The sequence below is a fragment of the Hyalella azteca genome, unplaced genomic scaffold, assembly GCF_000764305.2.
Source record: "Hyalella azteca isolate HAZT.00-mixed unplaced genomic scaffold, Hazt_2.0.2 contig1551, whole genome shotgun sequence".
NCBI lineage: Eukaryota > Metazoa > Arthropoda > Malacostraca > Amphipoda > Hyalellidae > Hyalella > Hyalella azteca.
Window position 1 is genome coordinate 17551 of NW_025931862.1, and position 15658 is coordinate 33208.

The following is a 15658-nucleotide window of genomic DNA, read 5'->3' on the forward strand; positions in this document are numbered from 1 at the left end:
CTGTGTATTCTCGCTCCCATGAATTGCGTGTTTAGTGTATGCATCATCGAAAAGTATGCTTGACAGCGTAGTCACGGTAGCTGTAATTACTTTATTAAGTTTACTTCTTTGCAGTGATATTAAGAAAGAAATCTTTAACGAACTAATAATTTGTATAATTTTAATTGTTGAGTGGAAGACGCGCCTGCAGCCTTGCTGGCACGCAACATTCCAAGTGAGTTAGCCTACTTTATAGAAACTTAGCATACCCATACGTGTTTTAAGCCTATAAGAAGTTCATTTTTTTGCCTGAAATAATGTTGTATCGAAAAACTGGTGTAGGTGTATCGGGAATAATATATGAACAGTCAATATTAGAATTCCATCCTGATTTTCAGTTTTTGTTTAAATGTTGTACTTTTTATTTCATTAGTCATTAATGTTTTGTATCACAGGTTCACAATGGCAATCAGTGACAACTGACAATCACTAATCAGAATGGCTTCCATTTGCTTTTGCCACAACGCTGAAGAGGGCTGCAGAACATTAGTTATATTATATTGTAGAATCATTCATTCACAATTGTACCTTAATGTATTTCATGTTTTATTTCATTACCTTTTGAGTGTCATGTGCATCTTATTAATCTTGTATCTTGTTCCCCTTGGTGTAATATTTAAGCAGAGTAAAAGTTATTGAGACAAAATTCTTGCAAGTCCATATGATATGCACTTTTGATTAATCTGCACCCCTGATTGCTGAATTGGAAATTCACTGGTTGCCAGACTGTAAAGCATGGCACAACAAAGGTTGAGGACGCCGTTTTTTGAACCAAGAGACACCAAGATGAACCTATATAGATGGTGGATGCCAATATTAATCCAGTCTGTAGAGTATGGCGTTTTAGCTTGAGATATTGGCGTCTTTTGAAGGACTTTGATTTGCCACCTCGACCTAAAATTGGCATCCACATACAACTTAATATTGTTACTCGACCTGATATTGGCGTCCCTGACTTCTGTATTCATTCATCAGAGAGAAATAAGCCCTCTAGAATACTAATAAGAGCAGATACGTTTTCCTATCTTGAGAATCACATGTACACTGGCCGTTGGCCACTGTGACTACAACTAACAGCAAGTCACATCTTACATGAACGCTCGAAAGCGCTGTTCCCTGAACGAACGAGTACATCGCTGCAACAAGAAACACTGGTAAGTACTCCACGCGGTCAACAAATTTGCCATCATTTTCATAAATTGGTTCTCTCACTCAGCATAGGAGAAAGTCAAACAATTTAAGTGAAATTAAGTCTTTGCCACACAAAATGATTTTTTGTACGTTCACAAGAAACGTTGCCCTTCAACAGATTCGAAAACATACATATGCTAGGAATAGCGGGTCTGACATCTGTAGGTACTGAACTTGACTCACATTGACACCACAAGGACGAATATGCGTGGGCTATTGTGTAAACAATTGGCAGTTAATTGGCGTAGTTAATAGTATGGTATTTCTCTTTAAGAAAAGGGAAATTAAATTCATGCGCATTTGCAGCAAGCTTCCAAGTACAAGTTATTGAATTGTACTATAAGAAAATACACTCGGACTAATCAAACTCGACTTATGTCTTTCCTAAACGTAACAACGCAGCTTTTTTAAAATAATAAACAGAAATAGGACAGTAATTTTTCTCAATAGGTTTAACTACAGGTTGTTCTTAAATTTTCATGCATATGTGATAGATGTTATGCGTATTCTCTATCAATATCAATTACATATTGTAAGGTGAATATCAAATTTATATAAAAATAGAAAGAGAAATACAATTCAAGCATCAGTTCGTTTCACACACCGTCTGCAAGTCTGTGTGTGTAAGAGAAGTCAAAGCAGAAAAAATTGCTTCCTGTATTTCTTGAACAAATTTCATCACTAACAAATTAGCGTGACATCATACAAGGTATAGCATAATGCCGCACCAAATTATCATGAATAGTGGTTACAATTTGAAAATGTTTTCAATATTATAAAAATTGAAAAAATAATTTTGTCAGCTACAAATCTTATAACTGATATTTGACACTTTTACCTGTCCAATTGACAACACTTCTCTTAAGGGGATTGGCTACCCTAAAATTTGAAAATTTTGAGTTTTTCTGTTTCTTATCTCATCTTAAAGGTTGTTTTCTTGCGCATCGAACGGTATAAGTATCGTCCCTGTACGTTTAAAAATGACTTTGAGACAGCTCCTCAAAGGGAGGCGGGTTTTAGGTCCCTTAACAAAACTCTACGAGGATAAATGACGCGACGATTGATACGTGTCTCAATGTTGTAGGATGATATTTGTGGGAGGAGATAGATTTTCTAAAGTACCCCTTTTTAGCCATTTTCTATGAATTTCACGTTTTCTATCAATTTTTTCGAAAAATTCATATGAGCAAAATGTTTTTCTTTTTACATTTTATGTATGAATGTGAAGTTTCATGACAATCGGATAATAACTGTAGAAGTTTTCCGTAGGGGTAGCCGATCCCCTTAACTTCACTTCTTGTTTGTCTGTCTGCTACAAATCTTATTTTCAAAATTTAACACGCTTCTACTTATCCTATTGATCTGAAATTTTGCACACTTGCGTAAAGTTGGAGACAATGCAAGAATCAAATTACAAAATAAATGATTTAAAATTAAAAAAAAAAATTTTTTTAATAATAAAAAATTAAAAATGATTTGTCAGCTACAAATCTTTTAACTGATATTTGAAACAGTTTTACCTGTCCAATTGATCTGAACTTTTGCACACTTGTGTGAAATTGGAGGCAATGCATGAATCAATTGACAGAATGAATAATTTTGCAAAAAGTTTCATATATTAAAAAAAATTGAAAAATTAATCTTTTTAATATTTGAAAATAAAATGAAAAATTCATTGTACATCTTTAACATTGGAGACACTAGATTCTTTAGAAGTGTTGTCTTTAAAAAGTAATTTTTAAACATATACTATTATTGTTAAATCTAACTTGTCAAGACCAAAACACAGTGCCTGACACTGTCTTGTCAAATGTTTACATGGCAGCACAATGTTCCCATATGCTGTTAAATATTAGCAGTTTATCTCATCATTTTGTGTGGTTTTGAAAACTTTGTTGGTATTGGTGAAATTGTGAGAATTTTCTGTGAAAGTTGACGTAATTTTTTTATTTTAGAACATATTAATTGCAATAATTTGTCCGATGCAGATATACGACTAGTGAATGTATTCGAAGGAGGCGTTGCCAACATGGTATTAGATTTTGAACCACTCGAGATATTGGAAGCGCGGCAGTGTATCTGACACGTTCAGTGTATCAATTGTCGCTGCAGTGGTAGGTGTCACGAGCATGTTGTAGGTTTTTTGGTCCATTTTCCTATGTTAACATGAGAATATATTACCTAAACCGAATTCCACACTGGTGAACAGTAATTTATTGCATGTTCAATTGCCGCTAAAGTATAGACAAATTCTTGTTGCTATTTCTATCGTAAAATTTGTGATTTGGCCATTTAGGATAATATGTGCACTGTGCACAGCCTCATTCACAGCCATTAGCCTCACTCTCACAGGACTTTGCAAATGAGTTTGCAGCTCATAAATGTCTTTTCATGACAGGGATATGGTATTCAGAGCTCAAAGAAATGAAATCGCAGCTTGCAAATCCATAAAATAATGGCTCAAAAAATCCAGTCTCGGTTCAGCCATTCAGAGAGTAGATTATTTCCTTACTAGACTAGATATGTGTTTATGCTACTAATTGATCATAAAAGTTTAATCTCCATATTTAAACGCTTCATTACAAGTGAAATTCATCCCCTGAACTGAGAATAGTTAAAGTATAAACATAGGTGGGCAGTAGCGCACTACATGTAGCGGCCGCTGCTAGTGGCCGCTACATTTTCAGTAGCGGTAGCGGCATTACATTTAAGGCAATGTAGCGGTAGCGGTAGCGCCCGCTACATATTTAAGTAGCGATACGAGGTTTTTCCGCTACAGCGTTACCGCTACATTTATAAATAAAGCCCTTAGATCAGTGGTCCCCAAAGTGGGCGATATCGCCCCCCTAGGGGCGGTGGAGAGATTTTGGGGGGGGCGGTAAGGAAGTGGAAGGCGTTTGGGGGGCGGTAGTCCGAAGTCAAAGTCAGAACTTCCAAAGTTTGTTTGATGATTTGTACACAACACGTGCAGCACATTATGACTCCCAGCGATGGTTTTTTCACCCAGATCTGCTTTTTTAACCTCTCCTGGGCCTATGTCTTGGACAAATTAACAGCCGGACTCGCGGCCAATTTCAAAATTCCATGATCAAGGAATATCTCTCAAACTACTGAACTTAACTCGATGAAACTTGGTACACGTATTCATTAGGACCTAACGGTAATGTTTAGCTTGTGAAAATTTTGTTGAATTTTGCCTTCATTTTTTTTTTGCCACAGTTGTATGGCAATACGGGCCAAAATTCACAGGGATCAAGGAATTTCTTTCAAACTATTGAACAGATTCGAACAAAATTTTGAATTTACAGTCTTAACTACCAAACGGTAATGTTTAGCTCGTGAACATTTATTTGATTGCGCCTTTGTTTGCGAGTTTGTTTTTCATTTCACCTTCATTCGTGATTTAAACAGCAATGCGTGCTTAAATATGTGCAATCAAGAAATTTTTTCCAAAATCACTGAATAGATTTGAACGAAACTTAGTATTTAAATGCCTAACCTCTGCAATGGTGATGTTTAGCTCGCTACAACTTTTTCGTTTTGCCTTTGTTTGCAAGTTATGCGGCTATACAGATATACGTAAACGGCTCCTGGTTAAACCGGCCGGTAGAAAAGCCGATCGTTCCTCCTATATCTGTATAACTCGGGAACGAAAGCAAAATAGAAAAATCGTCACAAGGTAAACATCACAGTTGGAAGGTTGAGTATTTATATACAATGTTTCGTTGAAATCTGTTCAGTAGTTTAGAAGAAATTTCTTGATTGCCTTGAATTTAAGCGACTAATTATCCGGCGATACGGGCCAAATATAAGGAATTGTGAAATCAAGAATGACAGTGAAATAATAAAAAAATCGCAAACGAAGGTAAAATTTAAAAAAATTTTCACAAGCTAAAAAATCCCCGTTTGGTAGTTAGTAATGTATATTCAAAATTTTGTTCAAATCTGTTCAGTAGTTAGGAAGAAATTCTGTGATCACTGCTAATGTTGGCCTGTATCGCAATATAACTCACGAATGAAGGTAAAATTTAATAATTTTACAAGCTAAAAATCTGCATTAGGTTCTGATGACTACGTGTTCCAAGTTTTATTGAACTGCGTTCATTAGTTTGGGAGATATTACTTGATAATTGAATTTTGAGATTGGTCATGCAACCGGCCACGATTCCGGCCATACATTTGCTCGAGATGTCCTAGGTTTCTAGTGCTGAAACGGTTAAAACAGCTGAAAAACATATTGGTTCACTAAATGGGGTTATAACTTTCATTTACTGTATCTAACCCGTACTAGTTCGGTTAGGTTAATTGCAATAAAGTTGCATTGATATGTTTTGAAAATGTTTTATTATCATTAAATGTTTATGAGTAAATCCCAATAGCAGAACAATAAATATTTAGAAATTTCCAATAATTTTGGCCATTGTAGCGGCTAATGTAGCGGTGCTACATTTTACTGTAGCGTCAGCGGTAGCGCTCGTTACAATCTAGTGGGTGTAACGGTAGTGGTAGCGGTAGTGGTAGCGTCCGCTACATTTGGAGCATGTAGCGGTAGCTCCGCTACATTTCAAAGTAGCGCTGCCCAGCTCTGAGTATAAATAAGTAAAACGTAATAACTTGCATTATATGAATATCTGGGCCCATTTATTAGTCTGTAATTGAGTTATCTGTAAAAAGTTTTCTAGGAGTTGCAGCCATGAGAGAAAATATAGAATTAAATTAATGATTATTAAATTTGAAATATAGAACTAATAGCAAGTACCGTCAACCAGGGCTACTCGGGACAGTTTTGAGCTTTTTTTGTTGATAACTGTTAATAACTTCTTACGATGAAACATTTCATAAACAAGTTTAGGCTCATTTTATAGCTCTTTGCGAGGGCTATCGAATGGCATTGTCTAAAAAATTCCATATGCTATTCGTAAGGTGCCAGAAGCAAAAAAAAGTGTGTCCCAAGTAGGCCTGTCGGACGGGGCTACTCGGGACACTTGCAATAAAACTTAATTTTAACACGTTTACAGCATACAGAATGTACTCACCCATTACACAAAGTACTCTGAAGTCCTCTTCTTCCTTTGTTGATGATGTAGATGTAAAATAGAAGATGTTTTCTGTAATTTGTTCCCAATTTTCCTTTATTCCTATACATATAAATGCATTTTTCAAAAACAAGAACTATTTTTTCCATTTTGTAACACAAACTTTCAAAACTAATAGAAGAACTTCCTTTTCATACAGTAATGTTTGCGCTTAACTTAACAACTTGAAAGTAAACTGTGCTGGTGCCCAACAGCAGCCATGTCATGCTGAACAGGGTAGACAAATGATATCTTTTTTGTATCACTGCTTTTCTTTAGGAATTCAACCATGACATCGCAGTCATCGTCTTGTGGTTGTTCTCTCATGCAAGCAACATAAAATTTCTCACATTGTACCCTTCCATCTAACTCGAACCTAACAAGGATAAAATCATCTTCATTAATGATGATTTTAGAGATGTCCTTGTCAGGTTCCTGCATCTCATCTTGATGATCGGCCATGTCTTGAGCAACAGCAAGGTCAGTTCCATCATTTGATTCAAGCTCATTCTCAACATCTGAATATTTGTCGAACTGTAACGCTTTCCTCACATTTGCTCCCTGCTTCTTCTGGATTTGTGTTGTTGCTGAACCTGAAGTACTGGCCCTTGGCCCAGTGTGGGACTTTCCAGGAGTAAGCGCGATAGCCTTTCTTCGTTTGGGTACATTATTGGCTTCAGTGGGTGGTGAGCGGATTTCTAGGAGTTTCTCAAGCACAGCATGCGAGACAAAGTTCCTTGTATTTTCAATATCTTCTTGCGTGGTTTCTCTGCGAAGTTTCCTGAGCACGCGCTCCCTGTCAAGTGGGTACAATCCTGTGGCTTGAAAGCCCATGCTCATATTGTGCTTGACTTCATTGTTGATCGAGTAGAAGAGGTTTGAGAGGAGGCGTGGAAACCAGTCTTTTGGGAGTGTTGCAGTGTTCTTGCCAAAAGTTTTCTTCCAATTTGTAAGGGTCTCGTGCCATTTCCTTTTAAATGGCCCATAGAAAACCACATCTAGTGGCTGCATAAGATGCGTTGCGTTGGCTGGCAAAAAGACGAAGCTTATGTTGTTTTCATTGCAAAGTTGAAATACGTCCTGGTGCAGATGAGAGGAGAGGTTATCTCCAATTAACACTTTGTGACCTTCCAAATTCTTACAGAAGGGCAGCAGAAGAGTTTTAAACCAATCATAAAACGTGNAGGACTCAAGGTACACCAGTGACTGCATAGTTTTTAAAATTTCCGGTTTCTGGTTAGTTGGATGAGGGTGCAAAGCACGATCCAGTGGTAATTTTGGTAGCAATGCAATTGTCTACTGCAATACCTGGTCCTGGGGTGTTGAAAATACAATCATCAAAGTTGGTATTGTAAGAATTTTGCAATGCATCTTGAAGAATTTTTGCAAAGCATCTTGAAGACTGCCAGCATCACATCTTGAAGAATTTTTGCAACACATCTTGAAGACTGCCGGCGTTCCATCTTGAAGACTGTTGGCATTGCATCTTGAAGACTGTCAGCATTGCATCTTGAAGACTGTTGGCGTTGCATCTTGAAGACTGTTGGCATTGCATCTTGAAGACTGTCAGCGTTGCATTGTGAAGACTGTGAGCGTTGCATCATGAAGACTGTCAGCGTTGCATCTTGAAGACTTGTCATTGCATTTTGAAGACTACTGGCAAGGCAGCAATGCATCTTGGGTACTATCAGGAACGTTTGTGGTCTACAAATGTAAAAATTGACATTTAATTTGCCAAACTCTGCACCTTGGTGTAATGTTCAATTGCTAATCTTGACAAAGAAGTCATCAAATCATCATGACACATGCTTTTTATATATATCATATTTGATATGCAATCATTAAGTTTTCCCAATTCTCTGCCCATTTTAATTTACTTATGTTTTTGCATATTTTGCTTTGTGTGATGGAACTTTTTATACCTCTTGATTGAAATGATGCTGATAACAGATTGCTTTGAATTTAGGCCAAAGCCAGAAACAATATAGGCATGCAAATCAAAATTAGAAAAATATATAAATATTTATTTCATCATTAGATTCAACTCCCTTGTCACAAGATTCCATTCCTTCTTTTTCTTCAATTGAACTTTTTGATGAAATTTGCTTCTTAGGCTGAAAAATAATAATTCTCTCATCATCAGTATTACATGAATCATCTGACTCATCAATAGCATTGATTTTAGTTTCTACAAAAGAATGAGGCACACCATTGTAATCCATTAGTGAACCTTTTCTTTCATTGTCAGAGGCTTAATTGTCGCTAATTTGGAAATCAAGATTCAGGCCTTCATTTGAGGGAATACTGCTTCCAATTGCTTTATTTGTAGCAGCTTTCTTTTGTCAGGACTTCTTTAATTATTGCCACACAATTCAGATTCAGCATTATTCCTTAACTCTTCTTTAGATTTATATTCATTCTTTTTCTCTTTTTTTGCATTAGAATGAGATTCTTTAGATGTTCTCTGTTTATTTTTGCAATTATTTTTGCTCCATATTTGCACTGGTGCAGTGTATGTGCCATTCTTGATTTGTTTAAACTTCTCTTCATAGAGTAGGTAATTCTTTGAAGAGAACCCTGTTGGCTTTCTGTAAGGGCTTCATCGTCATCTTTATCTGAAATCAATAGCATTGATTTTAGTTTCTACAAAAGAATTGGTCATACCATTGTTATCCATTTGTGAGCCTTCTCTTTCATCATCAGAGGCTTCTTTGTCACTAATTTGGAAATTAAGATCCAGGCCTGCAATTGATGGAATGCTGCTTCCAATTGTTTTATTTTTAGCAGCTTTCTTTGTTTTGTCAGGACTTTTTGAATTATTGCCACGCAATTCAGATTCAGCATCATTCTTTCTCTTCCTTAGATTTAGATTCATTCCTTTCATCTTTTTTGCATTTGAATGAGATTCTTTAGATGTTCTCTGATTATTTTTGCAATCTTTTTTGCTCTACATATACTTGCACTGGCGCAGTGTATGTGCCATTCTTAATTTGTTTGAACTTCAGAGTAATTCTTTGAAGAGAACCCTGTTGGCTTTACATAAGAGCTTCATCATCTTCTTTACCCAAAAAAATGCCATCAAAATGTTTATTCATGACAAAGAAGCAAAGCACAAATAATATACCTATCAATGTATTCATTTAGAACAATAAACTGATAATTGTTGATATATTTCATAATTAACAGCTTTTCATATTTTGCTAATTGTATGGAAAAAAGAAGGTGAACAGAAAGACTCCAAGAAATAAATATTTTTTCATATATTTGCATAAAGTATTAATAAGTTTCTTGAAGGCTATAATGTTTTAAATTTTCCAAGTTCTCAACACCTAAGTCAGTTTACGTTTGTTTCCCTTTTCCTTAATGCCATAAAAGCTGTATCAACAAACTTACCTTTCTTCACCATGACCCTCTAGTTCAAAGCTTCTCTTCAGTGTATCAATTCCCAATTCTTCAACAGATTCTCTATCTACATAGAATCCATCATAAAATGTCATCCGTTCATTTTCTTCATACTTCACACTAAGCCAAGGCCTTAAAAAGCCTTGCTTCCTTTTGAATTGTATTATCTTTTGATCTTTTTTATTGATTGTAAAAAATGCCTTGGGTTCAGTAGTTTTTGAAATCTCTGATTCATCAGGCACTTCCTTCCAAACATTTCTCCCTTTGAGCACAGAATTTTTACTGCTTGTTATAATTCCACCATGGGCCTGATGCAGTGCCTGATTTACATGAAATTGACTTGGTTTAAGCTCATGAGAATTGATCACCAAACAGTAATCATACATAGTATTCTATCATTCATAAAATATTTTCAGGCCAACATTCATTTGTATTAATTTTTACAATGCTTGGTAATAGTCAACAGCTGAAAATTGGGTTTGATAATGGTAGAAACTCTAAAAAGAGTCTTGTTAAGAAATAAATGTTGAATTAATGTGATTTTCCCAATTATATTTATATTCAATTAATGTCATGTTGTCATCCACTTCCTTTGGTTCCGGCATTTTCCAGCCTATAGATGGTGGGTTTGGTCAGTGCATTAATTTAATTTTAAAAACTTAGCTTATCTATGGCAAATTTACTCTTTACTTTTCATTTTACATCCTGCAATTTTAGTTTCTATTTATACTTTTCTGTTATATGGTAGTACGTGAAGCAAAGCACTCACTACGATTTCATGAGGCTGAATGTTTTTTGTATGTAAAATTTCAATGATCTCATCATGCTGAGAAATGCTTGACATTTGACCAAGGCCTGTTGAGAGTGAGTTAATGGGACTGTTGGTTTTGTATGAAAGTATAACTTTAGAATTGTATAATGCATCAAGGATAATAACAATATGCACATACAGTACCTTGAAGAAAATTGGTATTGGTAACCTATTTTTGGAGTTGTGCTTGTCTTTTCTTTCAATGCTACTCTTGATTAGTCAGAATGTTTTCTCCATGTGATTTACTTCTTTCCTTTTGTTTTTCAGCATTTGCAGCAATATGGCTCCTGTTACCAAAGATAAAGTTGATTCAGGCAAGAAGAATAAAAATTCTTCAAAGGCCTCTAGTGGTAGAGTTAGTAAAAATTATCAAAGTAAAAATTCAGTGCTTAAGGGAACAAATGTTTGGAAGGAAGTACCAGATGAATCAGAGATTTCAAAAAAGGATGAAGCAAAGGCACTTTTTACAATTAATGAAAAAGGTCAAAAGATAAAGCAATTCAAGAAGCAAGGCGTTTCAAGGCCATGGCTTGATGTCAAGTATAAAGAAAATGAACGGATGACATTTTATGATGGATTCTATGTAAAAAGGGAATCTGTTGCAGAATTGGATAAACTGAAGAGAAGCCTTGAACTGGAGGGCCATGGTGGAGAAAAGGTAAGTTCTGTGATAGGTACCTACATATGTAGTTGTTTCTATGGTATTAAGGTAAAGGAAAACAAAAGTAAACTTACTTAGGTGTTGATAATTTGTAAAAATTGCAACATTCTAGCCTTTTGGAAACTTATTGCTATCTAATATAAAAATATGATAAACTATTTATATCTTGGTTTTTCTGCTCTTTTTTCCATACTAGCAAAATATGAAAAGATGTTAATTATGAAATGTATAGACCATTATCAGTTGCTGGTTTCAAATAATTCTATAAATATATTATTTATGCTTTGCTTCTTTGTCACTAATAAACATTTTGATGACTTTTTTTCAAGGTAAAGAAAATGATGATGAAGCCCTTACGGAAAGCCAACAGGGTTCTCTTCAAAGAATTACTCTATGAAGAGAAGTTTAAACAAATTAAGGATGGCACATACACTGCGCCAGTGAAAGTTTGGAGCAAAAAAGATTGCAAAAATAAGCAGCAAACATCTAAAGAATCTAAATCTATTGCAAAAAAGATAAAAGGGAATGAATCTAAATCTAAAGAGGAAGCAAAGAATGATGCTGAATCTGGATCGTGTGGCAAGAATTCAAGAAGTCCTGACAAAAGAAAGAAAGCTGCTACAAATAAAGCAATTGGAAGCAGCATTCCATCAATTGCAGGCCTGGATCTTAATTTCCAAATTAGTGACAATGAAGCCTCTGACGATGAAAGAGAAGGTTCACAAATGGATTACAATGGTGTGCCTCATTCTTTTGTAGAAACTAAAATCAATGCTATTGATGAGTCAGATGATTCATGCAATACTGATGATGAAGATGATGAGGGAATTAATATTTGTAAGTCTAAGAAGCAAATGTCATCAAAAAGTTCAGTTGAAGAAAATACTGAGGCAATGGAATCTGCTGATGAGGGAGTTGAATCTGATGATGAAGTTACTGATACTATGAATGCTAATAAATCATTAAAATTGATCTATTCCAAAGCCAGTGAATCTTCAATAGAAATGAAGGAAAATGAGCTCATGACCTGTGTGGAAGGCATCTGGATCAGAAGGTGCAAGATTGGTGCAATAGCAGACTGGAAAGACACTGTCAAAAAGAATATCATTGCTAGCAGAACAGATGGTAATACTTCAACCTCCCTCTCAGAGGAAGAGAACTTGAAGTTCAAGGTAAATTTCTAAATAGAGATAAAGAATATTTACCTGTCTACATAATTTAGTGTTATCCTATTTATAGGTTTGTAAAAATTGATTAATTTTATGCTGTGTGTGATTTGCAGGCAACATAGAAACTTATTGTTATTGATTCTAAAATTTTTAACTGATTACATTTACATGTCATCATAATTTAATATTGTAATGAATTTCTATCATTGAAAGACAATATACTAACATTGCAGTACCTATATATTATCATGCCTTGTACAGTATTTTTGAACAAAAAATCTTTATTAATTAATTATGTATCATTTTGCTCACAGTCAGCTCTGAAGGTCGAGTTGAACAAATTGTCCAATCAACTAATGGCATACCTCAGGAGGGTGGCTAAGAAGCACTCGTCCAAAACTCTCAATAAGGGAAAGAAAACAAAGAAGTGTCGGCTGCACCGCAGTGAGCGCAAAGCACTCAAGACTGGCACTGGTGCTGTAAATAAATTTCAGAAATCTAATGAATCTAAACTCACGGAATTCAGGTAAATACCTATTTAAAATTGTTTTGATGATCGCTTGGTAAAACAAATATCTGTTATGAAACTGTTCTCATCAAATATACCGTGTTGGCAATTAGTGTTTTTAATTCTGAAGCTTTCAAATATCTTAACTGATGGCCTGTAGTTTATATGAATGATTAGCTTTAAATCTTAGCACTTGCTTCCAATACCTAATAATTTTTTTTTTAGAAATAAGTAGTAAAAATAATTCATCAAATTTTTAAATATTATTGTGTATTTTTTTAAAGAGGTGTTGAGAAGAAAACCTTCAACCCAGTGCGCACCAAGAATGGTTTGGTGAACTTCAGAGGCTACTGGATTAAACCAGAGGGAGCCAAACGTCTTCATGAACTTGAAAGTAAGTCTGGTTTACTGATGACTCTTCAGGTTTCTTGTTTGCATATTTTTTAGCTTGATTCATGGAGTTTAATTTGAAGGTGTACCACCACGATGTATTTTTTTAGTTTGATTGTTGACTTTATTCACTGTATGGCCTTGTTCTTGTGGTGTCAATGAAGATATTAAAACTCTGCTGATAACAGTGGACAAATATTTGCGTAGACACTAGTAAAATATACCTATTCTTTGACTAGTTAAGTCAGATTTTGACTTTAAATGTGTCTTAAAGAATTTTTTTTACTTTTTGAAATCTCATATTTTTTCAAAGTTACAAAGATGTTGATGTCAGGAGATACAGGAAAGAAAGAAATTGAGCTGCTAATCCATCAAAACGTTCAAATTTATATAACTTAACAAGTAAGTTGAAGGCTAATAGTGCAGGAAAGTTATAAATTGAACACCTTATCTAATACATACTTCTAAACTTATAAAACTTCACAGACAAATTGAAGGCCGAGGGCACGGCTAAGGAGCGCATTGCAGAGCTGATCAAGGTGGAGAGACGTCGTGAAGAGAACGAGCTCAAGAGAGAACGCCGTCAAGTTTGCTTCTCATGCCGCAAAACTGGCCACATGGTTGCGGATTGTCCACTGAAGCGCAACGTCCAGGGTGTCGGTTCTTGCTTTAAGGTAAATAGCTTTAGTGACGGGTAATTTTTACTCACCGTGTTATGACTACTGGTTGTATTTAATAAATAAACAACATATCTCCACATCTATTTGCTGTCAGGCTTCTACTGAGGCAAGATGAGTGTATGGGGATTGGGGATTCTATCCCATAATTATCATTGTCTAAAAAGCTAGTCATGAATCATTTATCAATTTCAGGATTGCTATTCTTTCCTTTTAATCATTTTACAACACTTCTCTTTAACTTCATTTCTTGTTTGTTTGTCTGTCTGCTACAAATCTTATAATCGATATTGAACACGCTTCCACCTGTCCAATTGACTTGAAAATTTGCACAACTGCGTAAAGTTGGAGACAATGCATGAATCAATTGACAGAATATGTAATTAAAAAAAAATTTTTATTTGAAATTTTTTTTTAATATAATCGATATTTAACACACTTCTACCTGTCCAACCGATCTGAAATTTCCACACTGCATAAAGTTCGAGGCAATGCATGAATCAATTGACAGAATAAATAATTTTGAAAAAAATTATTTTTTTTTATTGTAAAAATAAAATTTGAAAATTAATTTTTGTAATACATGATAATAAAATTATAAATTCGTTGTACATGTGTATTATCGGTGACACTGGATTCTTTAGAGGTGTTGTCTTTAAAAAATAATTTTTAAACGCTTATTATTTCTCTATTGTTTTCTTTCAATGTGGCATATTTGTATATCTTTAGCTTCATTCAGCTTAATTCGACTATCTCTTGTATTTTGCCTCTAAGAGTTTAGATATAAGTAACATTTTTCCTTGGCTTGACAAATTATTGGCTGAAAAATCACGCATTTCTTCATATTGCAGTGTGGCTCTCTTGAGCACCAGTCGGACACGTGCTCTGAGGCGCAGTTCAGCTACGCCACGTGCTTCATCTGCCGGCAGAAAGGCCACATCAGCAGGGAGTGCCCCAAGAACACCAAGGGCCTCTACCCGCACGGAGGAGGCTGCACACTTTGTGATAGCAACCAGCACTTGATCAAGGACTGCCCTAGGAATACGGTTCGTGTTATTCCTTAGTCACAGTAATTTTTAGAAGATGTCACTAGCATTTGAACAAAGCCTGCCCAAGAAAGCGGTTTTTGTAATGAGTTATTACTAGAAATTACTTCCATGTAACGGCAAACCTTCATGAAGAACTACCCCCGAAATATGTTTGTCGATTAATTAGAACTTCCTGTAGATGGAGTAGCCACCAGCAGTGCTAACATTATTTTAATGACATGTGGAACACCTTCGTTATTTCGATATGTGCAATGAGAAATAGCGCATTGAAAATTCCAAATGCTGATGCGATTAGTTCGTAATTTTGTGTGCATTCAAAACCTAACTAATTGTTGGTTAAGCTCATGTGGACTTAGCATTTATTCCATGACTACTTCTTACTTGCAGGAGGAACAGAAGGAGCGGCCTGAACTGAAGGCAGGGGTACTGAAGGCGGGACAGCTGCTCGAGGTCATGGAGGATGCTACTCCGGTTACACCTTCAGATTCTGCCAACGTCACTAAGAAGAAGAAAAATAAAGTTGTAAAATTCTAAAATTAAATTTTTTTATGAGCCTTGTTTTTAAGCAAGTCTTTTATGCCTTTACGTGCACCAACAAGAAATGGTATTTACTGTATGTCGGTGGGTTGGTTTTGCGAAATAGTTATGTCGATATTTCTTGGACCTGTGGAAGGTCATCCATGTCG

The 15658-nt window shown here is 35.4% G+C and overlaps 1 protein-coding gene across 1 annotated transcript in view; it reads left to right on the top strand.

Moving 5' to 3' along the window:
• Positions 1-15519, top strand: part of LOC108667438 — a 20592-nt gene extending 5073 nt beyond the window's left edge. Inside the window, exons 2-8 of the mRNA XM_018154462.2 lie at positions 10786-11176; positions 11509-12351; positions 12663-12874; positions 13141-13250; positions 13733-13920; positions 14775-14969; positions 15360-15519. Of these exons, the coding sequence (XP_018009951.1) occupies positions 10799-11176; positions 11509-12351; positions 12663-12874; positions 13141-13250; positions 13733-13920; positions 14775-14969; positions 15360-15506 (2073 nt within the window). The 5' untranslated portion in view covers positions 10786-10798 and the 3' untranslated portion in view covers positions 15507-15519. The remainder of the gene's footprint in view (positions 1-10785; positions 11177-11508; positions 12352-12662; positions 12875-13140; positions 13251-13732; positions 13921-14774; positions 14970-15359) is intronic.
• Positions 15520-15658: the final 139 nt, after the last annotated feature.